The 23,408-nt window shown below is 49.8% G+C and overlaps 2 protein-coding genes across 2 annotated transcripts; both read left to right on the top strand.

The window, feature by feature from the left end:
• Positions 1-700: 700 nt before the first annotated feature.
• Positions 701-4,498, top strand: LOC122384202 (peroxiredoxin-2-like). Its single transcript, XM_043371315.1, has 5 exons — positions 701-773; positions 1,202-1,422; positions 2,972-3,140; positions 3,436-3,564; positions 4,288-4,498. Exons 2-5 carry the CDS (start codon positions 1,216-1,218, stop codon positions 4,374-4,376), a joined length of 594 nt encoding a protein of 197 aa, XP_043227250.1. The 5' UTR covers positions 701-773; positions 1,202-1,215; the 3' UTR covers positions 4,377-4,498.
• A 1,101-nt stretch (positions 4,499-5,599) lies between these two features.
• Positions 5,600-23,315, top strand: LOC122384177 (uncharacterized protein C12orf56-like). The gene is made up of 11 exons (XM_043371257.1): positions 5,600-5,737; positions 7,382-7,532; positions 9,730-9,989; positions 11,277-11,558; positions 13,108-13,252; positions 14,231-14,425; positions 14,737-14,934; positions 15,288-15,446; positions 15,783-15,908; positions 16,512-16,693; positions 22,004-23,315. The coding sequence occupies exons 1-11, from the start codon at positions 5,646-5,648 to the stop codon at positions 22,158-22,160; spliced, it is 1,947 nt and encodes a 648-aa protein (XP_043227192.1). The 5' UTR covers positions 5,600-5,645; the 3' UTR covers positions 22,161-23,315.
• Positions 23,316-23,408: the final 93 nt, after the last annotated feature.

Here is a 23,408-nt window from a genome sequence, read left to right as displayed (position 1 = left end):
GACTCGACACTAGACAGACACCTCACGTGAACGACACCCGAGACCCACAATCTTCACCGGCCTTGTGGAGTGGATCCTCTGCCTTCAGGTCAACGTTTAAATACACGACTTAAACTTGCGCTTGGTTGGTGGGTTTTTAAAAGCATGAAGGTCGGCGAGCGCCATACAGAAAACGCACACAACATTGTTACTTGTAACAGCGCCGTAGTGTCGAGTCATTTGTGCGAGAGGAAAGTCAACAGCTGGCGCGGTCACGCAAGGGACAATTGTTACCTACGGTAGGCAGCATTTCCAGCTTTACATGAGGCGAGCGGGCAGAAGAGGAAGAAATCCTCTAGTGAGATAGCTTGGGTGGCTATAAACTAAAAAGAAATGAAATATTCAGCTGGCTGTTGATGACGAAGCCTTTCACCCGCGGTGTGTGGGAAGGAAGGCGCACCCCATGCCAGGCTGGGATTTTCAGCTAGCTCATCCCACTAGAAGTTAGAGGTTATGTCATCACAATAACCTGGATCCCCGCGGGACGCTCTCTAACACCGTCCCGAACAGCGTGGCGAACCGGTGGGAGGTGGACAAAGTTGGCCTATCTTGACGTCTTTGTGTAGCGCTAAGTTTGTCCTGCGTCGCGCACGCCCCAGCGGATCACGCAGGTGACTTCGACCGGCCTCTGACGGTGGTATACACTCACCTTCTGTAGACTGTCCAGAGGATCCAGGTGGCTGATCAGTTCGAGGTCCTCTGTGCAGTCTTCAGTCGTGGGGCAGGTGGAAGAGGTGAGTGGGCCTGTCTTGCTGTAAGCGGTCCTGTAAAGGCGGCATCCAGCATCGGCTAAGTGATGTCTGTATTCTTGTGTTCTTTTGCGTTTACGTTTCTTTCCATTGATGCCAAACTTTTGATTAATCAGAATTTCTTAATCATATCTGATGACATAGCGGACAATGAATATAATCTGAGACAGATGATGATTTCTTTTCAAATTCATAGCTTTTTCCAAACGAGAAGTTAAAATACACCCACAGGCATTCCCCGCTTTTTTAAAGGGTTATCATATCATAAAGATACGAACCATTTTGTTCAAATGTTGGTACCTTATAACACCTCTTCTAATCACAGAACATGCAATGACAACACATAAGATCCAGACGTCAAGCTGATCAGCTTGTACTACATGTTGTATTACATGTTTGACCTTCCGTTTCAGCCTGCTGTGTGAAGATGCCGTACCCGCAACTCCTGCAGAAAGCTCCCTTTTTCAGAAGCCAGGCAGCCATCGACGGCGATTTTCAGGAAATCTGTCTGACTGACTACCGAGGACAGTACCTGGTTCTGTTCTTCTACCCGCTGGATTTCACATTTGTCTGCCCCACTGAGATCGTGGCATTCAGCGACGCAGCATGGAAATTCCGTCAAATAAATTGTGAGGTAAGATATAAATGAACAAAATATAGGACATTAACCCTCGCATGTGTAGGGGGGTCGGATGGACCCCTCCCATGGTTTTTCGCGAATAACTCGCGTAAAAAGCGGCCGATCGCGACGAAACTTTCAGTACCCTCACATTGATCAATTTTACACCTACCCTGAAAATTTCATGACCCTGACCCAAATGACCTTTGACCTGTGACCTCTTTTCCGAGACCATGTTTGGCCGGAATCTCGATTCTGCGTATGTCGGCTCGCATTAGCCGCGCGTTTGCAAGCTTTTCGTGGTTTCAAACGCTCAAACATGTGATATGATGTTGCTTCCATGTATTAGGGTGGGTGTCAAGGTCATCTGAAGGTCAGGTCAGGTCATTGACCTTTGGTGACCTCGGGTGACCTCGGTTCACTTTTTCGAGCTGTACATGTTTCTAGGCTAGTTTTTGGAGCTGAATTCAAATTTAGCAACCATTTGAACATTTACGAAGTAGTTTTGGTGCCTTCGTAACATGTTACGAAGCTGTCAGACTCAGAGGCGGTTGACACGTACTACGAATACCCGTCACGACGCCTACTGGTTGACCTGACCTGACCTGACCCGACCTGGTCTAAATGCTTAAAGACATCATCTGTGATCAAAACTAACACGATATTCGTGATCAGCACCCCGAAAAACCCCTCTACGACTTTCTAACAGGTCCCGATTTTCCCGACTTTGGGTCATTGACCTGACCTGGAAGGTCAACCAATGACCTAGGACCTTAAAGGGACCCTCCCATCTTCAAAAAAGTTAATGAATTGGCATGAAAGTGATGTCCCTTGGTTCAGAAAGAGCGAAAAGGAATATCTACCAAATTTCACCGAAAAATATTCACTGGTTTTCAAGATATTAGGCTTTTACTTTTGTTTACTTTTTGGGACTCCCCTGTTACTAGCGACTTTATTTGGAAGCAATAATTTGGCAGCCTTAAAGTGCGGCAGACGTTGCGCGCAAAGCAGCGTATACCACCCCGTGTTAACGATGGTTTTAGTCTAAGATTTAAAAATCGTTAGATCTCCGCTGACGTCACAAATTCTAAGGGGGCATTCCAATGCATTAGCCCCTTAGAATCCGAAAACTGCAAGTTTGAAATTCCATATCTTCGAATTAAAGCATTTTTCGATGTTGTGAGTGCCCAAACCGGTATTTGCAGGCCATGGCCACCAATTTGGCTATCTCAACTCAAAACTAATGTTAAGGTGGGAGTGTCCCTTTAAAATTGGGTATCATCGGCTTCCTCTCGTCACGGGCAGCACGCTCGTTTTTTCCGCGAAGCTCTAGCTCGATCAGGGGCCAAACGGCAAGGGGGGTCCAACCGACCCCCCCCCCCCCCTACACATTAGAAGCTGGCAAACGCCGCACACATGCGAGGGTTAAAATAGCTTATCCACCTGGCGACTTTTATAGTGCGTGTCTTGTAAATGCATTATCATTATTTATCTAAAGTGTTATATTTTAATGATATATATTTAGTTTAAGTTTTAATCATGTTATTGAATGACCGTATTTCAGGTGATAGCGTGTTCGACCGACTCGCACTTCTGTCACCTGGCCTGGATCAACACGCCTCGCAAGGAGGGCGGCCTGGGGCCCATGAATATCCCGTTGCTCTCCGACAAGAACATGGTCATCTCACGCGCCTACGGCGTGCTCAACGAGGAGCTCGGGTACCCGTTCAGAGGTCGGTGGACAAGCTCCTTCCGAAATTGACTATACATCAGTCAACAAACGCGTTATAAGTCCTTTGCCTGACATTATTTTTTGAATGGGTGATCAGAGCTGAGTCAAATGCAGTGCAGCTTATCAAATATATATTCTCCGTTTATGGCTGCTGCAGAAAATTAAAATAATGACAACTCATCACTCCAGTGTTCACCATAAAAATTGGCGTTATACCATCGGTGGAATCCATAAAAGGCGTCACGTTTGAAAGGCGGTTATTTTTCTTTGACTGCTGTGTCCGACTCCTCGCCCAGGTCTGTTCATAATCGATACGGAGGGCGTGCTGCGACAGATCATCGTTAACGACATCGGCGTGGGCCGTTCCGTGGACGAGGTGATGAGACTCGTGCAGGCCTACCAGTTTGTCGACATACACGGAGAAGGTGAGCTCCAAATGAGACAGATTATGTGGCAGACTGTGAGCCCTGACATTTGTTCGACACTAACTATCTTGCACCGGCTCGAGAGAGACATGAGAGTGGCTTGAGGATGGAAATGGCCTAAGAAAAAATATTCCTCGCCTTCGCTGTAAGGGACGTCTGGCTTCGCCTTTTACGCATAGGGCAAATCAAATCTTATATGCTTCACAAAGACAACAATTATTTGCTAAAAATTAAAAACAAAATTTAAAACATGATCAAACAATCAGAATACATTTATTATCGATATTGCGCAATATTATGCAACAGCTTTGTTATCTAGAGAACGCATAATGCGCCAAACTCAAGCAAGTAAAAACCAAAACGTGTTTTTTTTATAAATCGTTAGTCCTTCGTGTTATTTGTGTCATTAGTTCTTCGTGCGACCAATTTTCCTCTCGTCAAGAGAGACTCATAACTCATAAGAGGAGCTAAATTTACGACGATGGGCTGGCGAGGGCGAAATTGTTGGGACATAATACCGTATATTTGAAGAAGAAGGCTATGTTTGGCAAAAACCCGGGTCCACAGCCAGAAGGCATCCACAGTGGTTATGTATTACGTAGCCACTCATAACCTAATCTGCCGCAAAACACTGCATATATTTGTTTTATGTGGCATTGCGTGTGTAACATAATTGTAGGAGCAAAAATGTTTATACTCTTAACGATGTGTTTCTGTTTTCAGTGTGCCCTGTTGGATGGAAACCGGGAGACAAAGGCGTGAATCCCGACACAGACAAGAGCAAAGATTACTTCGCTGTTTCACACAAATAAAACGCGACACGTCTGAAACATCGCTATGCTGACAAAAGCAAGCCTGACCATTCTTTCACCTGTAACATGTTCGAATTGGATAATGTGATGATTGAGTGTCACAATAAAATTAATTCACGATAGTCCAGCGCCATTTACAGCGAAGTGAGTGGGATGAGGCCAAGGCGTATGATACACATAGTTCGTAATTGTTCTTGAGATTCCCTGAGAAGCATATGCGCCGCACGTCATCATCAACATGCATCCAACTTGCATTGGGTAAAGATAAAGAAAATCGAGCCTATTGCGATAGTTGAGACACGCACAATACACGCGAGGGAGCCAGTGGGGCGCAGAAGAACACTAAACAATCCATTATGCTCCCTAATAAATTATCGATAGTTCCTGCCATGCACCTTATGATGCTTTGGAGCGCAGCAGCCACTCCTGTCTAGTTAATTAATTGATGGCCGATGTGAACTTTCCATGGAAATGGATTGCCTTTCTCATCCGGCAGCCCATCGACCATAGGTGATCTAATTCTGATGCAGGACGGGTAGAATATTGTTTGCCGATATTGTTTTATCTTTGACAGTCACGGAGGACGGTTAGTTTGTCTAGTATTCCTCTCAGCTTTCGCTTGATGGAATACTACTGCGGTTTTTGGAATGACAATTCGTAATTATATGTGCTTGATTCGTCTCCATCTGCGACTGTCCAGGGGCAGTTCGGGGGGGGGGGGTGGAGCCACATAGCTCAATCACACAGGTTATATCCATCTCTTTTGATTTGAATGTAAATAGTATCCCGTTTGGAGTCCGTTTTTTATTGTCGCAAAATTAGTATACTTATAAAAAGCACAGTCCCAAGTACTTAGCAGCGGAACGCTTTATATTCGAATAGGCCATACAGAACATTGTTTTTGTTAATTTAGGGTATTTTGGAGGGAGCGACAGAAAGGAAGCGTGTGACAGCGATTGTTAAAAACATTCAGCAAGCAGGACAGAGGGATAGAGAAAGAGGGAAAGAGAGAGAGAGAGAGGGAGAGAAAAAGAGAGAGGAAGAGAGAAAGAGAAAAAGAGGAAAAGAGACAGGCGTCCTGGTTGACGATTCGGCCGTCTATTCGGCTGCCTATTCGGCTGCCCGTTCGGCCCGGGTCGCGGCGCTGCGCCGGCGCCGACGAGGCCCCCTGCGTGGCAGCACACCTGGGCGACCGCCGACCGGGGCTCAGTGGGACAGGTCGCCGGGTCGGGGCCGGCCGGCCAGCGCCGGGCGCCTACAGCAGCCGCCATGGATGGCCACGGCGACGGACAGAAAAAGAACAGCCGCCTCGAGAGCTTCCTGCTCAGGAAGATGACGCCGGCCTGTTACGAGTCCATCAGGTCGGTTCATCTGTGCTGATAGTGGGTGTTGGTTAGGTGTCCTTTTTAGAATGTGTAAGTTTTCTGAAAGGACTTCATTCAACGCTCCCTACTTCACACAGTCGTGCGAGGATGTCAATATTTTCCGTAGACTCTGAGAATTGGTGTAGAGCATTGCTGCAGAGCGCATTGAATTGCGACACATATAGGGCAACGGTTTCTAGTTTGTGTTATGACTGATTTGGGACGCGCCTATTGGGGACGCTCGGTCAAGGTCGGCTGGAAATAGAGATCTGACATGCATCTTATGGTGGAAGTAAGCCTATCGCTCTTCGTCATATGTCACGCATGCTGGTTAACCCTACAATGTAGGGCGCGCTGCTTGTTAAGCCATATCATTCTTGAGGCTTACGTGCATTAGATTTATATTAACCCTACCACCTACAGCCTCTATAGGTATATTAGCCTGTTCCTAAGAACACTGTTCGATTCGAAATTGCATTACCCCGGGAAAGATCCGAGACAATCAACGAAAGTGGTTAGCTGTCACACCGCTTGATCAAATACGGCACAATGTCGATATGGTGCACGTTAAAACGAGCGATTATGGAACACTGTTAAAATGGCATACTGACTAACGCGTTTTGAATTAATGTGCCCCAGTTCCCAAATTCGTGAGTGGCTAGGATCGGCCCACATTTTCACTCAGTTTGGGACAATTGTGGTCGTACATGCTCTCATGGTTCAGAGTGCATCACCTTATCAAATAAACTTCTCGATCTCACTCGCAAAGTACATATTACAAATGCCAGAAAAACCAAGTACTTGAATGTGAAAAAGTGAGCCCTGTCGAGAAGCGGAAAGGTGTTTTACTTACTTATGAAAGACTACGCTAAGAAAATAGTTATTGGCAATGTTTACTGAATAACGGAAAAGTTAAGCTCGGCTTATTGCATTCTGAGAATTTGCATCACCCTTGGAAATCAATTGCCTTTTCGATATAAATAGACCATCTGGGATAATTTCGGATCGTTGGAGGATGTCGCGGCGGAGGTGTTCGTGCCGCTCGTGCCGGCCGGACGGGCACGGCCGGCGCTGGGCGGCCGACCGACCCTATCGACCGGGCCGAGCATATTGGGCCAGCAGGACGGACGGCCGCCCGGCTGACCCGCCGCTCCCGTCGCCAGCCTTATTGTCGTAGTCTAATCAACTCGGCTCGGCCGGACCAACGCACCTCGCAACACGGGGAACAACCAAACCGGCCGGGGGGGGGGGCGCGGCATGCTACCCTCCGCGGTCACAGTGTCATTATTTTACAGACCATTAGTCTGAGTGGAACTTTGGTGAGAAGATTGGTCATTGGTCAATGGTGATGTTATGTAATGAATAAAACAATGGTTAAGTGACATGGCGTAAGATCCATTGGTGCGTTTCTGACATTGACCAAACCATTAGGAACACACTCCAGCCTACTAATGGAATGACAGTGCCGCCCAATAGGTTTTTGTTCTCGCAGGGGCGAGAGAATCACTGTCGTTGCGGTACAGGCCAGCTAAGAGGTGACTACCGTTAGAGTACTGTTGGGGGATGCAGTGCAGGTGGGAAAGCTAGCCTTCTTGCAGGGGGATCCGTGGGCGGATAACTGCCATCGCACCGGTGTCGCAGGTACTACGAGCCGTGCATCCTCCGGCGCGGGAAGACGGTCCAGAACATGCAGACGGCTGTAGTGACGGAGGCGGCCCTCTTCTGTGTGGAACAGCCGCCCAAGAGTCTCCAGCAGCTCGTCAAACTGCCGGACATTGTCAGCATCGAGCGGGTCAGTTCCGGAAACGGTATGACGTCAGTTCCGGGAACGGTATGACGTCAGACGCAGGTTCTAGAGGATGGGTATGACGTCAAATGATGTCTAAGCTTGTACTGCGAGTGGTTAGGGCTTAACCTGAGCGCAGCGGTCAGCTTAGTCGTAACACGACAATGTTTAGCGTGAGAAGTATCCTCATTAAGCGCAGTTCGCAGCACGCTATGGAGTCCCTCGGTGTCATCCAGCTGATGACGTTAATGTGTCCTTTAACTCTGGCCTGCTGACCTACTTTCCATGTCTTTGCGTTTCTACCAGACCGCTAGCTTGAGTTTATTCTTGTGTCAATTTTGTCATTCTCTGCACGCAACGGCGCTGCCAGGCGTGGATGGTCTTTGTCTAAGGCGGCAGGCCGTGAATGTCAGCGAAGGCTTCGTTCCCCAGCGCTGAACGTTGTTTCCAAACAAATGTTCCAGTCACGTTTTAACCGCAATGAAAGAGAGTTGAATTGCAAAAACTTTAGTTATTTTCGGATTTTTGTAAATTTGAAAATTCCAGACATATGTATTGCTTGTGTTGCGCTTTACTGAGCTAATTGAAAGACGTTATTGGCATGCATAATGAATACCCATTACCCACGTCATATACAAGGGTAATGAATACGTAGTTAGTTACTATGAAGTATGAAGTTCTCGATCGCTTTTGTTAAATGTTCACGAAATGGTCAAGGGCAATCGAATGCTCAACATTTATTCAGCGATTCTAAATTTTAGGCTACCTATCCTCACTTCGAAGCTCAACTTAGTATTGAACGATTACAGTAAAAAGTGAACACATCATTTAGTCAAAAGTGCATACAATTCCAGAGCAATGTTATGCCACGGTGTTGCTTCAGGAGCTTTCCAAGATTACCTGACGAGGAACCAATCAAACAAACCAGTGACCTTTACGTCCCAAACATCTAAAACCGCAGCTGGGTCACAGACCCTAGCGGTGCCAACTCGGGCGTACAGCTTGGCTCAGTCCTACATTATCTAGCACAGACGTCCCGTCAGGACCTGGGTGCATCCCAGCGATCAATGATCCCACAGATGTTCCAATGTGCGGGGACGCAAGTGTGCGTTCGCTGCCGTGACCTATAATATGTAGGTACGGTACGGTTAGAAGTTCAGGTCTTTCAGGCGAGTCCCCTGAGTCCGTTTAATTTTGCATTGCTGACCTATATCTTACTGAGACATTTAGCACGCTAAAGTCTGCAGCAAGGACCTTGGCCTAAGGTCTACCCCACGTCTATACTTAAAATGAGCATAAATTATCTGCAAAGTATCGCATAAGGCGTTTAATAATGATGAACGGCTAATCATTCGTTCGTAAGGAGATGCGTAGCTAATCTTTTAAGCGGTGACTTTTCGCGAGATTGCTTTCTATTTTGTGATAGAAAGTGTAACTATCTTTTCTTCTGAAAGTGCACCCTATTCAGTGTTTTGTTGACCAGAATAGACCTGGTTCAATAGGCGCCGCCGTTTGACCTCCCGGTGTAAGGTCAGGGGTCAACTGTGGCGGCCGTCACCTGGCCGCGTCGGCGCCGTTCTTTGGGTCGCTCTGGGTGAAACGGGCGCCGTTACCGCGGTGTCGGTCTGCAAAGTGAGGACCGGGTCGATGGCAACGGAGCCCGCATGGCTCCGCCCCAGTCCGCCATCGACCATTAGCTGACGGAGGGGGGGTGGGGGGTCGAGGGGTCCGCCACACCAGGTGAAGGCCATCGGCGCGATACCGTGCAATGGTGTGAAGGCCCGACCAACGGCCGGAGCCGTACCGCTCAACTGGTGCGAAAGCCATAAAGTGTGCCGTTTGTCCACCTTTGTCGCATTTTGATGGAGCGTTTTAGGCTGGAAAAGTGGGCAAGCGCGTGCACGGATCGAGAGATTGACGACCAGTGGAACAAATGCACCTAACTGAACAAAGTGAACGGACTTGGCTGGGTAAATAAATGGTCTTGAAGCCATAATAGAGCAGCAATATATTACTAACTCAACCATAACCCCCCTCTCTCTCTTTCTCGCCCTCTCTCTCTCTCTCTCTCTCTCTCTCTCTCTCTCTCTCTCTCTCTATCTCTCTCTCTCTCTCTCTCTCTCTCTCTCTCTCTCTCTCTCTCTCTCTCTCTCTCTCTCTCTCTCTCTCTCTCTCTCTCTCTCTCTCTCCCGCCCACACACAGGTCCATGACGTGGTGGAGTTTCTCCGTGAGCCTCTGAGGAGTAAAGTCCAACACGTCCGGATCGAGTACCGTCCGTCACCCGGTCCAGGGGCCGCCGGCCCGCCACCGATGGTCCGTCGCCGTAGCGGTGACGGCGCCTCAGAGCGGCGGCGGACGCTCAGCAGGCTCGAGGAAGAAGTGGAAGAGCTGGGTGGTCGGCTAGGACTGGCCGGCAGGACAACCCCCGGCGAGCGGCACACGCCAGACAGTGGCACTCGCAGGTCAGTTCACATCGATAGGTCAGCACTCAGCAGACATTGATCGCCGCTGTCGGCTCAATGCGAGATGTTAGGATAAAAATCAGCAAAAGCGAAAACACGAACTTGTCGACTACTGCTGTCTTTTTTTTTCTTTTTGTTCATAGGATATTATGCAGCAACAGCTCGAGTATGGAAAAAAATGAAACATACATTGATCATAAAACATGACCTTACTTCAGGGTGTCCCAAAAGTAAGGTCATGATTTAAAACTTAAATATCTCGAGAAGTAAGAGTCCGAATCACTTCCAATTTTAACACGTGCAAGGTACATCCATAAAATTATTTTCTTGCATGCTTAAACCATTTTTGATCATAACTAGACCGAGCAGTAGGCATAACACTGAGAAGGTCGAAATTCAACTCTTAGAGAGGGTCCGTCATTAAAACAAAGGGTAAATACCGCCCAGTTTTCGGCCCTAAGCAGACCCTATCAGCTCGCCCTATCTGAACTCATGCATAGTTTCGCCTCAACCGGTAAAACGTCATAAAACAGGTATAATGCACGCACAGGGCATGTATACTTAGCCACCTGTGCTTCGAGGTCCTGAGGACGACAGCGGGAATCGGGTGAAAATAAATCAAGAGAGGTGGCCGAGAGTCCTCCCAGTGGTTCTTCCGCTCGTCGCAACGTCGCAACGCAGCTGTGCCGACACCATCAACCAGCAGTGGTTTCAGCAGGATGGAGACCATCCTTGCACCGTCCTGAAGATCATGCATTGTCTCCGAGAGTGGATGTGAGATCGCGTAATTTTCAGTCAGGGCAACGCCATTGAATGGCCTCCGCGGTCACCTGACGTTACACCTTCATATTTTTATTCTCTGGGTACACAACGGAAAGGTTGTCTTTTAGGACAACCCAACGAGCCGGGAAGAACTAAAGGATGATCCCTCCGAGCAAACATAAGCGGCATCTCACCAGAGAATCGCTCCAGAATAGTGGAGGAAGTAAAACGCAGTCTATTCGTGCACGCGGCCCGAAATGGTAGCCATGCAGAAAAGCAGCAAATGTGGGGCTACGAGCCAATGTATTGACTCATATGTATATCAGAATAAAATTTTATAAAATGCTCTTTCATATGATGGCCTAGTTATTTCTATCCATCGCGTATTTTTGGCGGTGTGGCCAAAACAAATGATGACCTTACTTTTGGGACACCCTGTGACTTTTATTGTTGCCCGGTGACTTACGTAGGCTTCTTTCTGTCTGGTAACTGTCTCTCAGTCTCACCACCTCTGCGTTTCCACAGGTGCCACACCCCCGGCTCGCCGGTGCGGGAGGGCAGCTCACTCCTGGAGTTGTTGGAGCGGCGGCACGCGGCCGGCAGCCCGGAGCCGCCCGGCCGCCGGCGCTGCGGATCTCCGGACAGCCGCGGCGGCCCGGCGCGACTCTGCCCGCCCGGGCCCGCCACCCCCAGCCGCGGCCTGCCCCGCTCCCAGAGCGCCCTGCCCGCCTACAACAGGTCGTCCAGCATGCGGGTTGAGCTGCCGGAGCGGTCCCGCAGTGTGCTGGACCGGCCCCTCGCTGACAGGTAACCACACTCGGCCTTGTTCTCGAATCATACGTAGTCGTAGAACCAGCAATGATACTTATCCTACAAAGTTGGATAAATCTGTGGTACAAAACACTACACAGAAGTATTGTGATAGGTTGATAGGTAGGTATTGCTAGTGAGGAAGCACCTATGTAACAGCGTGAAAAAAGCCCTTTTCTTAATCATTATTCATAATGTACGATTTTATTTGAGTTGACATGTCCCGGCAATGAGTGATAGACATACGAGTATGCATGGATAGATGGCGCTGTCAGTCACGGCGCCTGCGGGTAGACTGCGCCGCACGGCACAGTGTAACGATATTCCTGTCCATAGATGGCGCCAGTAGTGAGCGCCTGAAGTTATGCTGTGCCGCATAGCCCGGACCTCGTGTAATGGAGAACGCATGAATGCTACGGCTGTGAATAGGGCTTAACCCGCGCACCGACGGGGGTCTGCGCCAACTTCGCACCGACGGGGGGGGGGGCGGATGACCGCCCCCCCCCCCTGAGATCTCAAGAAAGAAAGCAAGATAGCGACAAGCGGTAAACGGCATCGGATACGCACGGTCAAGATCTACAATTTTTACTAAGGTCATTTTCAGGTCAGGTCAAAGATGACGTCACAGGGGTCGAAAAAGTCAAAATGGCGGCGCCAGATATGGAGAGTTTTTCTCGAATAACTTTCGAATTAGTCAAGATAGGAACAAACTAAGGGCATCATCGTGATCCTCTCGTCAATCCACATCGAATGATATATATGTTGACCTCGAAAGGTCTAGGTCAAAGGTTGACCTCAGGTCACGTGACCTCGAGGTCATCATGTATGTATATCATTCGATGCGTCTTGACGAGCTGAACACAATGAGACCATCCACGTGGCTGTATCTTGTTCCTGTACGGAGTTATTGGCAAAAAACCTTTGGTGACCTTTGATGACGTCACATGACCTCACAGCTGTCCAACAGCAAAACAGACCTCAAGGTAGTGTCGGTTGATCGTATATGAAGTCATGTATGGTATATGTGGCCATTCCGGCCCGTTTTAGTGGTAAAAACAGGGAGTTGATTTTTCCCCCATTGACATATAATGGGGAGGTCGCGAAATTGACCTGACCTTAGGTCACCGATATCAAAATTCCGAGATAAACAAATTGTAGCTACTAAGGACCTAATAACATCCTGCGACTTTCAAAGGCCTCCGACATCTACTGTAGCTCTGGCACGGTGACAAAGTTGCAAAAAAGTGACTTGAGGTTGGGTCATTCAAAGTGACCTGGTGACCTGACCTTAAAAGGTAGGAGGTTCAAACTTGCACACCATGTGTAAAATTGATGAGGAAATAGTCATACCAAATTTCGCGTAGCGCCGCGGTTTTCCCGCTATTCGCGAAAAACCTCAGGGGGGGGCGGATATCCGCCCCCCCCCCCCCCGTCGGTGCGCGGGTTAACTACCGTGGATATCCATCGTGATGGAGTGAATTGTGAATGCTATGGGTAATGAAGGATTTAGAGCAAGCATATCGGCGTGTTCTTTTTCTTCCAGCAGGAAGTCGAAGAAACGGTCTACGAGCCTGGATGACGTGCGCGGCCCGGCGACGCTACCGCCACCCGAGGTGTATCATATCTACCTGCTCCAGGGAACATCACTGTTCCAGAGGCATCTCAAGACGGCATGGATGGCACGACTGATTGTGAGAATTTTCATGCTCCGATTACCCCGTTCATACCGTCTATTCTCATTTTCAGTTACATTTGATCGCATGTAAGTGCGATTGAAAAGGCCATGCATCTCCGTACATACAGCATCGTATTTTACGAAAGATTCGTTCAGGTGATGTGACTTACTGGCTCAGACCAGCTGAAATTGCATTCAAACTGAAAATAGCTTAAATACTCCATAAATAGACTGAACCCGGGCACACCACGGTCCGGGTGTGATCGCACTAAGATAGCGATGTGCGTATTGCTTCAGAGTGAAGAACATAACACATGTACTCAGCTAGGTTGAACGTATTCCTCGCTTGTTATATAACGCAATTGGCACTATACTTGTGATGCCCCTCGCCCCATTTATTGGCTGCACCATGAATGTGTTACTAACTGGAGATTGTGTCGACACAGGCCCATCTGTTGTCCAAATAGGGAATACAAGAGCCTCTAAAGACCCGTGTGCGGAGCTGGCCGCCGCCACTGTCAATTCTTCCTGCCCCAACCGTCTCCGTCCTCCCCAGCCCACTCGATCGATCGGCGAGCGTATAAGCGTAGTGGGCCTTCATTGTCGCCGCTCCGTGCTATGGCAACTGATAAACACGGGCGCCAGCCAGCTGGAAAAGCTGCCAAAAACTCACCGAACACGTTTCGCTGGAGCAACAGTCTCAGTGGTTATCGCCCGGATGATTTAGACATAACGTTTTACGTTCACTTATAATCTTTGTGTGTAAAATTATATCCAAACAGCTATCGTATTGGCTATTGCTACAAATGTTCGTTGCCAGCTTTATTCACTGAAACAACAGGTCTATTGGAAGAATGTTTCCATGTTACAGACTTACGGTCAAACGGGATGTTCCAACAGCCCGCGACCCACTATAAATGGAAAGCTTTCGATCTCGTTGTGATTTCTCTCACCGTTTTCGGACCCCACTGTGACTCCACCACTCTGTCCTCAGAGCGGCACCCAGGCCCTGGAGCAGCCCTCGCCGGAGCCCGCCGTCGAGGTCGACCACCGCCAGCTGGACCAGTTGTTTGACGACCTGCGCATCAGCCTGCTCACCTCCGGAGACCCCGAGCACAAGGCCGGCCTCGTGCACGAGCTCAAAATCGGCGCCTCTCAGTACAAACGTGTGCGCAGGCTGTTCTGGAAGGTGAGAGACAACCCGTCTCCCGGGTGGTGTAATTGACGGGAAACTTTCTAAAACTCCAAGCTTCGGGAAACTTCATAACTGTAAGTTACCAGAAAAAAATATCGGGAAACTTGAAACTTGCTTCTCATTTATCAATATCTTTCTGACGGGAAAACCGAGATCTTACCTCTCCCGGGTGAGATCCAAAACACGTCTCATATAGGTATACTCCCCCTCCGATCAATCCAATGATAAATGTATGCAGGGCAAAGAAGCCATAACCACCGTAATTGGATACACACTGACCTGTCCCATATCGCCTACCCCGCCAGGACGTCCGCCTGTTCGATATGCTGACCTCTGAGCTCACGTCCTACCTGCTGTCGACGAGCTCGTTCGACCTGCTGGACGACGGAGACGAGGAGCAGGGTCTCAGAGACCGAGAGGAGGAGCTCGATCACGTGGTGCTTCTGATGGAGACCCTGGGCGCGCTGCTCCGAGATGTGGAGGCCATGCCACAGGCTGCCAAGGTACTCACCGTATAAAACGGTTCTTTTACAGTGGGCAGTATTCATTTACGAGCCAGGAGGTGACGATATCGTACGACATGGTATATTAGCTTAATGTATTAACGCCGCACTGACGATGCTCGTAGTATGAGCTCGTAAGCCGAGCTAATGATGATGGCGATCTTGCAATGCCGAGCCAGACAGTGTCGCTAATGACCCTATGTTCGGTGCCTGCCACAGACGTCTCTGGAACCAGCAATTAACCCATGTTCGGCCCTTGCCACAGACGCTGCTGTTAGCCCTAGCTCTGACCCGTGTCCAGTCTTTGCCGCAGACTAGTCCTAACCCTGACCCGTGCCCGGCCTTTGCCGCAGACTCTGCTGCAGGAGAAGTCTGCCCGTCTGACCGGCCTCCTGCGCGCCCTCCTCACCCGTCCCTGGGTACCGGGACGCTACCTCAGCACCGCCAAGTACATGCTCTCCGACTTCCGCGAGTTTGTCGCCGCCAGCTGGGACAACTTACCAGAAGCAGAGGTGAGCAGTGACAGTGACACTAAGATGAATATTCCCACTTGATCCCACAGATAAAAAATTGTTTAATACAATTTTTAACCAGCATCTCAACGACTTCCAATAAGGCCATGACCTTTTGTTGGCTAAGTTTAGGTGTGTTCGCCCCAAATTCGTATCGATCATCGGACGATGAAATTAAATAAAACCATCGCGAATCATTTATCGAGCGTCGATATTCGAAAAATAAAAGACGGTAAAGCAAACTTTGGGCTAATAACTATCACATGGTGAGTTGGACAGAGTAAGAATCGTAATGGCGCTGAGCGCTGCTGACCGTTTATCTGTCATTTGTCACAGCTGATCAAGCTGCTGGCCGAGGTGACCAACACCTGCACGGGCACGCTGTACGAGCTGCTGCAGGTGCTGCAGCACGTGGACCCCAGCGGAGCGGCACTGCGTCAGAGCCTGAGCGCAATCAACCTGGTGAGGAGAACGGACCGGTTATCCCTCCCCTACCCCTCTATGTCTTTGTCTGTCTGTCTCTGTCTCTCTTCGTCTGTCTGTCTCTCCCTCTCTCCTCTCCTCTCCTCTCCTCTCTCTCTCTCTCTCTCTCTCTCTCTCTCTCTCTCTCTCTCTCTCTCTCTCACTCCCTCTCTTCCCTCGGGCCGTCGGAGCTGCCACAAACACCCTGTCGCTAGCAGATACCCCTCTCCCTTCTTCGCTTTGTAGGCCTGTTTTGATCGTAGTTTAAGGACCAACCAAAGCATCTGTTTCGGAGAAGTGTCTTCTAATTAGCTGACCATCGGACTCATTTGATCCCTGTGCGTGCCCGAGGCCTGTCATTATAGGGGTAGCTCCAGCTAATTAAAACAAAGTCGTCGACTCGGAAAAAAAAAACACTTCTAACTCAGCGGGCAGACTAGTCACCAGAACAGGTCACGAATGTCACGGTGACGTGTTGCATGTTACGAGCATAACTAATCCTCGCTCGCTCTCATAAACATGTAGCTCAGACGCGCAAATGATGACCAACCTCAGTGGGCTTTGTCCGCCGAGTGTTAACGCTCGTTTTTGTGTCCCCGTCAGGAGCACCACCTGAGCGCGGCGGTGACCCAGCTGCTGGCGTTCCTGTACCCGGCACGCGCCAGCACCTGGTCACCCGGCGAGGCGGTGCTGGTCTACCAGCACCTGATCGTGATGCAGACACTGACCAGCAGCCTGCCCACCACACTGGCCTTCATACAGCGACAGTTCACTGAGGAGTTCAGGTAAACGACCGTGGCCTTCATACAACGACAGTTCAATGATGAGTTCAGGTAAACGATCCTGGCCTTCATACAGCGACAGTTCACTGAGGAGTTCAGGTAAACGACCCTGGCCTTCATACAGCGACAGTTCACTGAGGAGTTCAGGTAAACGACCCTGGCCTTCATACAACGACAGTTCAATGATGAGTTCAGGTAAACGATCCTGGCCTTCATACAGCGACAGTTCACTGAGGAGTTCAGGTAAACGACCCTGGCCTTCATACAGCGACAGTTCACTGAGGAGTTCAGGTAACGGCCGACCCTGGCCTTCATACAGCGACAGTTCACTGAGGAGTTCAGGTTAACGACACTGGCCTTCATACAGCGACAGTTCACTGAGGAGTTCAGGTAAACGACCCTGGCCTTCATACAGCGACAGTTCACTGAGGAGTTCAGGTAAACGACCCTGGCCTTCATACAGCGACAGTTCACTGAGGAGTTCAGGTAAACGACCCTGGCCTTCATACAACGACAGTTCAATGATGAGTTCAGGTAAACGATCCTGGCCTTCATACAGCGACAGTTCACTGAGGAGTTCAGGTAAACGACCCTGGCCTTCATACAGCGACAGTTCACTGAGGAGTTCAGGTAACGGCCGACCCTGGCCTTCATACAGCGACAGTTCACTGAGGAGTTCAGGTTAACGACACTGGCCTTCATACAGCGACAGTTCACTGAGGAGTTCAGGTAAACGACCCTGGCCTTCATACAGCGACAGTTCAATGATGAGTTCAGGTAAACGATCCTGGCCTTCATACAGCGACAGTTCACTGAGGAGTTCAGGTAAACGACCGTGGCCTTCATACAACGACAGTTCACTGAGGAGTTCAGGTAAACGACCCTGGCCTTCATACAACGACAGTTCAATGATGAGTTCAGGTAAACGATCCTGGCCTTCATACAGCGACAGTTCACTGAGGAGTTCAGGTAAACGACACTGGCCTTCATACAGCGACAGTTCACTGAGGAGTTCAGGTAAACGACCGTGGCCTTCATACAACGACAGTTCACTGAGGAGTTCAGGTAAACGACCCTGGCCTTCATACAACGACAGTTCAATGATGAGTTCAGGTAAACGATCCTGGCCTTCATACAGCGACAGTTCACTGAGGAGTTCAGGTAAACGACACTGGCCTTCATACAGCGACAGTTCACTGAGGAGTTCAGGTAAACGACCCTGGCCTTCATACAACGACAGTTCAATGATGAGTTCAGGTAAACGATCCTGGCCTTCATACAGCGACAGTTCACTGAGGAGTTCAGGTAAACGACCCTGGCCTTCATACAGCGACAGTTCACTGAGGAGTTCAGGTAACGGCCGACCCTGGCCTTCATACAGCGACAGTTCACTGAGGAGTTCAGGTTAACGACACTGGCCTTCATACAGCGACAGTTCACTGAGGAGTTCAGGTAAACGACCCTGGCCTTCATACAACGACAGTTCAATGATGAGTTCAGGTAAACGATCCTGGCCTTCATACAGCGACAGTTCACTGAGGAGTTCAGGTAAACGACCCTGGCCTTCATACAGCGACAGTTCACTGAGGAGTTCAGGTAAACGACCCTGGCCTTCATACAACGACAGTTCAATGATGAGTTCAGGTAAACGATCCTGGCCTTCATACAGCGACAGTTCACTGAGGAGTTCAGGTAAACGACCCTGGCCTTCATACAGCGACAGTTCACTGAGGAGTTCAGGTAACGGCCGACCCTGGCCTTCATACAGCGACAGTTCACTGAGGAGTTCAGGTTAACGACACTGGCCTTCATACAGCGACAGTTCACTGAGGAGTTCAGGTAAACGACCGTGGCCTTCATACAACGACAGTTCACTGAGGAGTTCAGGTAAACGACCCTGGCCTTCATACAGCGACAGTTCACTGAGGAGTTCAGGTAAACGACCCTGGCCTTCATACAGCGACAGTTCACTGAGGAGTTCAGGTAAACGACACTGGCCTTCATACAGCGACAGTTCACTGAGGAGTTCAGGTAAACGACCCTGGCCTTCATACAGCGACAGTTCACTGAGGAGTTCAGGTAAACGACCCTGGCCTTCATACAACGACAGTTCAATGATGAGTTCAGGTAAACGATCCTGGCCTTCATACAGCGACAGTTCACTGAGGAGTTCAGGTAAACGACCCTGGCCTTCATACAGCGACAGTTCACTGAGGAGTTCAGGTAACGGCCGACCCTGGCCTTCATACAGCGACAGTTCACTGAGGAGTTCAGGTTAACGACACTGGCCTTCATACAGCGACAGTTCACTGAGGAGTTCAGGTAAACGACCCTGGCCTTCATACAGCGACAGTTCACTGAGGAGTTCAGGTAAACGACCCTGGCCTTCATACAGCGACAGTTCACTGAGGAGTTCAGGTAAACGACCCTGGCCTTCATACAGCGACAGTTCACTGAGGAGTTCAGGTAAACGACCCTGGCCTTCATACAGCGACAGTTCACTGAGGAGTTCAGGTAAACGACCCTGGCCTTCATACAACGACAGTTCAATGATGAGTTCAGGTAAACGATCCTGGCCTTCATACAGCGACAGTTCACTGAGGAGTTCAGGTAAACGACCCTGGCCTTCATACAGCGACAGTTCACTGAGGAGTTCAGGTAACGGCCGACCCTGGCCTTCATACAGCGACAGTTCACTGAGGAGTTCAGGTTAACGACACTGGCCTTCATACAGCGACAGTTCACTGAGGAGTTCAGGTAAACGACCCTGGCCTTCATACAACGACAGTTCAATGATGAGTTCAGGTAAACGATCCTGGCCTTCATACAGCGACAGTTCACTGAGGAGTTCAGGTTAACGACACTGGCCTTCATACAACGACAGTTCACTGAGGAGTTCAGGTAAACGACCCTGGCCTTCATACAGCGACAGTTCACTGAGGAGTTCAGGTAAACGACCGTGGCCTTCATACAGCGACAGTTCACTGAGGAGTTCAGGTAAACGACACTGGCCTTCATACAGCGACAGTTCACTGAGGAGTTCAGGTAAACGACCCTGGCCTTCATACAGCGACAGTTCACTGAGGAGTTCAGGTAAACGACCCTGGCCTTCATACAACGACAGTTCAATGATGAGTTCAGGTAAACGATCCTGGCCTTCATACAGCGACAGTTCACTGAGGAGTTCAGGTAAACGACCCTGGCCTTCATACAGCGACAGTTCACTGAGGAGTTCAGGTAACGGCCGACCCTGGCCTTCATACAGCGACAGTTCACTGAGGAGTTCAGGTTAACGACACTGGCCTTCATACAGCGACAGTTCACTGAGGAGTTCAGGTAAACGACCCTGGCCTTCATACAGCGACAGTTCACTGAGGAGTTCAGGTAAACGACCCTGGCCTTCATACAGCGACAGTTCACTGAGGAGTTCAGGTAAACGACCCTGGCCTTCATACAGCGACAGTTCACTGAGGAGTTCAGGTAAACGACCCTGGCCTTCATACAGCGACAGTTCACTGAGGAGTTCAGGTAAACGACCCTGGCCTTCATACAACGACAGTTCAATGATGAGTTCAGGTAAACGATCCTGGCCTTCATACAGCGACAGTTCACTGAGGAGTTCAGGTAAACGACCCTGGCCTTCATACAGCGACAGTTCACTGAGGAGTTCAGGTAACGGCCGACCCTGGCCTTCATACAGCGACAGTTCACTGAGGAGTTCAGGTTAACGACACTGGCCTTCATACAGCGACAGTTCACTGAGGAGGTCAGGTAAACGACCCTGGCCTTCATACAACGACAGTTCAATGATGAGTTCAGGTAAACGATCCTGGCCTTCATACAGCGACAGTTCACTGAGGAGTTCAGGTAAACGACCCTGGCCTTCATACAGCGACAGTTCACTGAGGAGTTCAGGTAACGGCCGACCCTGGCCTTCATACAGCGACAGTTCACTGAGGAGTTCAGGTTAACGACACTGGCCTTCATACAGCGACAGTTCACTGAGGAGTTCAGGTTAACGACACTGGCCTTCATACAGCGACAGTGCACTGAGGAGTTCAGGTTAACGACACTGGCCTTCATACAGCGACAGTTCACTGAGGAGTTCAGGTAAACGACCGTGGCCTTCATACAGCGACAGTTCACTGAGGAGTTCAGGTAAACGACCCTGGCCTTCATACAGCGACAGTTCACTGAGGAGTTCAGGTAAACGACACTGGCCTTCATACAGCGACAGTTCACTGAGGAGTTCAGGTAAACGACACTGGCCTTCATACAGCGACAGTTCACTGAGGAGTTCAGGTAAACGACCCTGGCCTTCATACAACGACAGTTCAATGATGAGTTCAGGTAAACGATCCTGGCCTTCATACAGCGACAGTTCACTGAGGAGTTCAGGTAAACGACCCTGGCCTTCATACAGCGACAGTTCACTGAGGAGTTCAGGTAAACGACCCTGGCCTTCATACAGCGACAGTTCACTGAGGAGTTCAGGTAACGGACGACCCTGGCCTTCATACAGCGACAGTTCACTGAGGAGTTCAAGTAACGGACGACCCTGGCCTTCATACAGCGACAGTTCACTGAGGAGTTCAGATAAACGACCCTGGCCTTCATACAGCGACAGTTCACTGAGGAGTTCAGATAAACGACACTGGCCTTCATACAGCGACAGTTCACTGAGGAGTTCAGGTAAACGACCCTGGCCTTCATGCAGCGACAGTTCACTGAGGAGTTCAGGTAAACGACCCTGGCCTTCATACAGCGACAGTTCACTGAGGAGTTCAGGTTAACGACCCTGGCCTTCATACAGCGACAGTTCACTGAGGAGTTCAGGTAAACGACCCTGGCCTTCATACAGCGACAGTTCACTGAGGAGTTCAGGTAACGGACGACCGTGGCCTTCATACAGCGACAGTTCACTGAGGAGTTCAGGTAAACGTACTCCAGCCCTCATACTATACTAGGTAAAGAAGGATTCAGGAAACGGCTGTGGCGTGCAGGCTATGCTTATTACGCCTAGTTCCTAGCGTTTGACCCGCGAGCGGATTAATGTTGTTTTCCGTGTCCTGGAAACAAGACGGATAATAATTTGAATCGTATTGCAAGCAGCCGTCATAATGAAGAAAGTCGCTAAGACTGCAAAAGGTCAACTATGTGAAGCATTTATAACAGTAATGCGTGACACATTTCTACGTTACTTTCATAAATGAACCATACTGCATTCACGGATACAGCATCAGCTTTCGTTTAGCTTCTATCGCCTTCGCCTCCGTCTGTGAAGCCGCTGACCCCTCCTCTTTCTCGGTACAGGTACTACGTGAACCCAGTCGTGGTGGGTCACAAACTACCAGCGCGATACCCGATTCGACATCAGCTACTGCACGTAATGGAGACCCTCGCCAAAAAGATCGGTGTGCCGGGTCCGGCGGCCGGGGCCATCCGTCACCGTGGACCGTTCCAGTCCTGAGGCGGCCGCAGAGCAGCGAGGAATGGAGACGGGCACAGCCGCAGGCTCAGAGGCGACGTGTGCTCGGTAGTACCTCAGCAACACGAATGAGGAAGTCGAGACAAGTTCACATATCTCACTAATGACAGACCGCCCAGCGTTGGACGCGGAACGATATGCAATGATAGTGTGCTCTTAAATATCTGTGCAAGTCTGGATTGGGGAAAACGCTGCAAGCGCTCTTATTGCATTAGCCTTCATCCTTCCGTCCCACTCAAAACATATCGAGAAGTTGAAAACACTGAGACCCGTCCAATGTTCACCTACCCACCAAATGATTAGACCTACCCACCGTCTACCCGTCCCTCGTCAAAACTTTACGACGGCACTTGCAATAAGACGGCCGTTTTAGTGTAAGCAGCGTCTTAGCATTCCTCACCGATGATACATATTTTGCGTCTAACCGGCCCCCTCGACTCTTGAGGCAGGCTGGAGGATTATCTAGAGCCTAAGACTGCAGACTAGTCTGGATTTCGAATAGGCGGCTGAAGTTCAGCCCTCAGATATTTACCCGAATACGCCCTGCCCGCGCTGATTTTAAAACGAGTGTGTGAATGTGACCGATAGAAGTGAACTGGTTGGTTATCCTTCACAGGATGGCAAGTGCCTAGCTTATATGTTAGCTTCATCCTCAACGGATCAATGATCTATGCCATGATGCCATATCTCTTGTTGTTCGTTTCGTTGTAGACATAGGCGTAGGTTCGACACAACAGCGAGGCCAGTGAAGACGGAACTGCGATTTAACCCGCAGGGACGTCAACTGTCCCAAGATGCAAATGTTTTGCTTTTATTTCTTGGGTGAATCGTCAATTGATGTTTGTTTTTCTCGCTAAGAAGGCGTGAGGACCCGAGCGAAGTATGAGGCCGAAAGGTGCGGGTCCCCGGGCTCTGCCGTTCCTACGCCTGCAGTTTGTGAGTGGACTCTGCACGCTGTCGACGCTCGCGCTGTTGATAGGGTCGGCTCTCGCGGCCACGGGGTGCTCCGTGCCACCGTATCGGCTGGTGGAGTGAGTCCGTGCTCCGTCCGACTCCGCGGGCCGCGGCCTGAGCGTGTGCTACGATTGTGATAGTGTCGTGCCATTAATAAATGCCGAGTGTATCGGGTCGGCCAAATTGGCTGTCACGGGCTGAACCCGTTCCGGCACGGAGGAGCTGTCGGCACAGCCGCGGACCGGGTGAAGGTCGTACCACACCACAGCTGGCGGG

The sequence above is a fragment of the Amphibalanus amphitrite genome, unplaced genomic scaffold (genome assembly GCF_019059575.1).
Source record: "Amphibalanus amphitrite isolate SeventyFive unplaced genomic scaffold, NRLGWU_Aamphi_draft 000183F_arrow, whole genome shotgun sequence".
NCBI lineage: Eukaryota > Metazoa > Arthropoda > Thecostraca > Balanomorpha > Balanidae > Amphibalanus > Amphibalanus amphitrite.
This window is presented reverse-complemented; position numbering and strand designations above follow the sequence as displayed.

Coding starts and splice junctions, on each gene's coding strand:
- LOC122384202 (XM_043371315.1), top strand. CDS start 1,216: ATGCCGTACCCGCAACTCCTGCAGAAAGCTCCCTTTTTCAGAAGCCAG. Junction 3,141..3,435: donor GCTCGGGTACCCGTTCAGAG/GTCGGTGGACAA, acceptor CTCCTCGCCCAG/GTCTGTTCATAATCGATACG. Junction 3,565..4,287: donor TGTCGACATACACGGAGAAG/GTGAGCTCCAAA, acceptor TTCTGTTTTCAG/TGTGCCCTGTTGGATGGAAA.
- LOC122384177 (XM_043371257.1), top strand. CDS start 5,646: ATGGATGGCCACGGCGACGGACAGAAAAAGAACAGCCGCCTCGAGAGC. Junction 5,738..7,381: donor GCCTGTTACGAGTCCATCAG/GTCGGTTCATCT, acceptor CCGGTGTCGCAG/GTACTACGAGCCGTGCATCC. Junction 15,909..16,511: donor GCCTGAGCGCAATCAACCTG/GTGAGGAGAACG, acceptor TGTCCCCGTCAG/GAGCACCACCTGAGCGCGGC.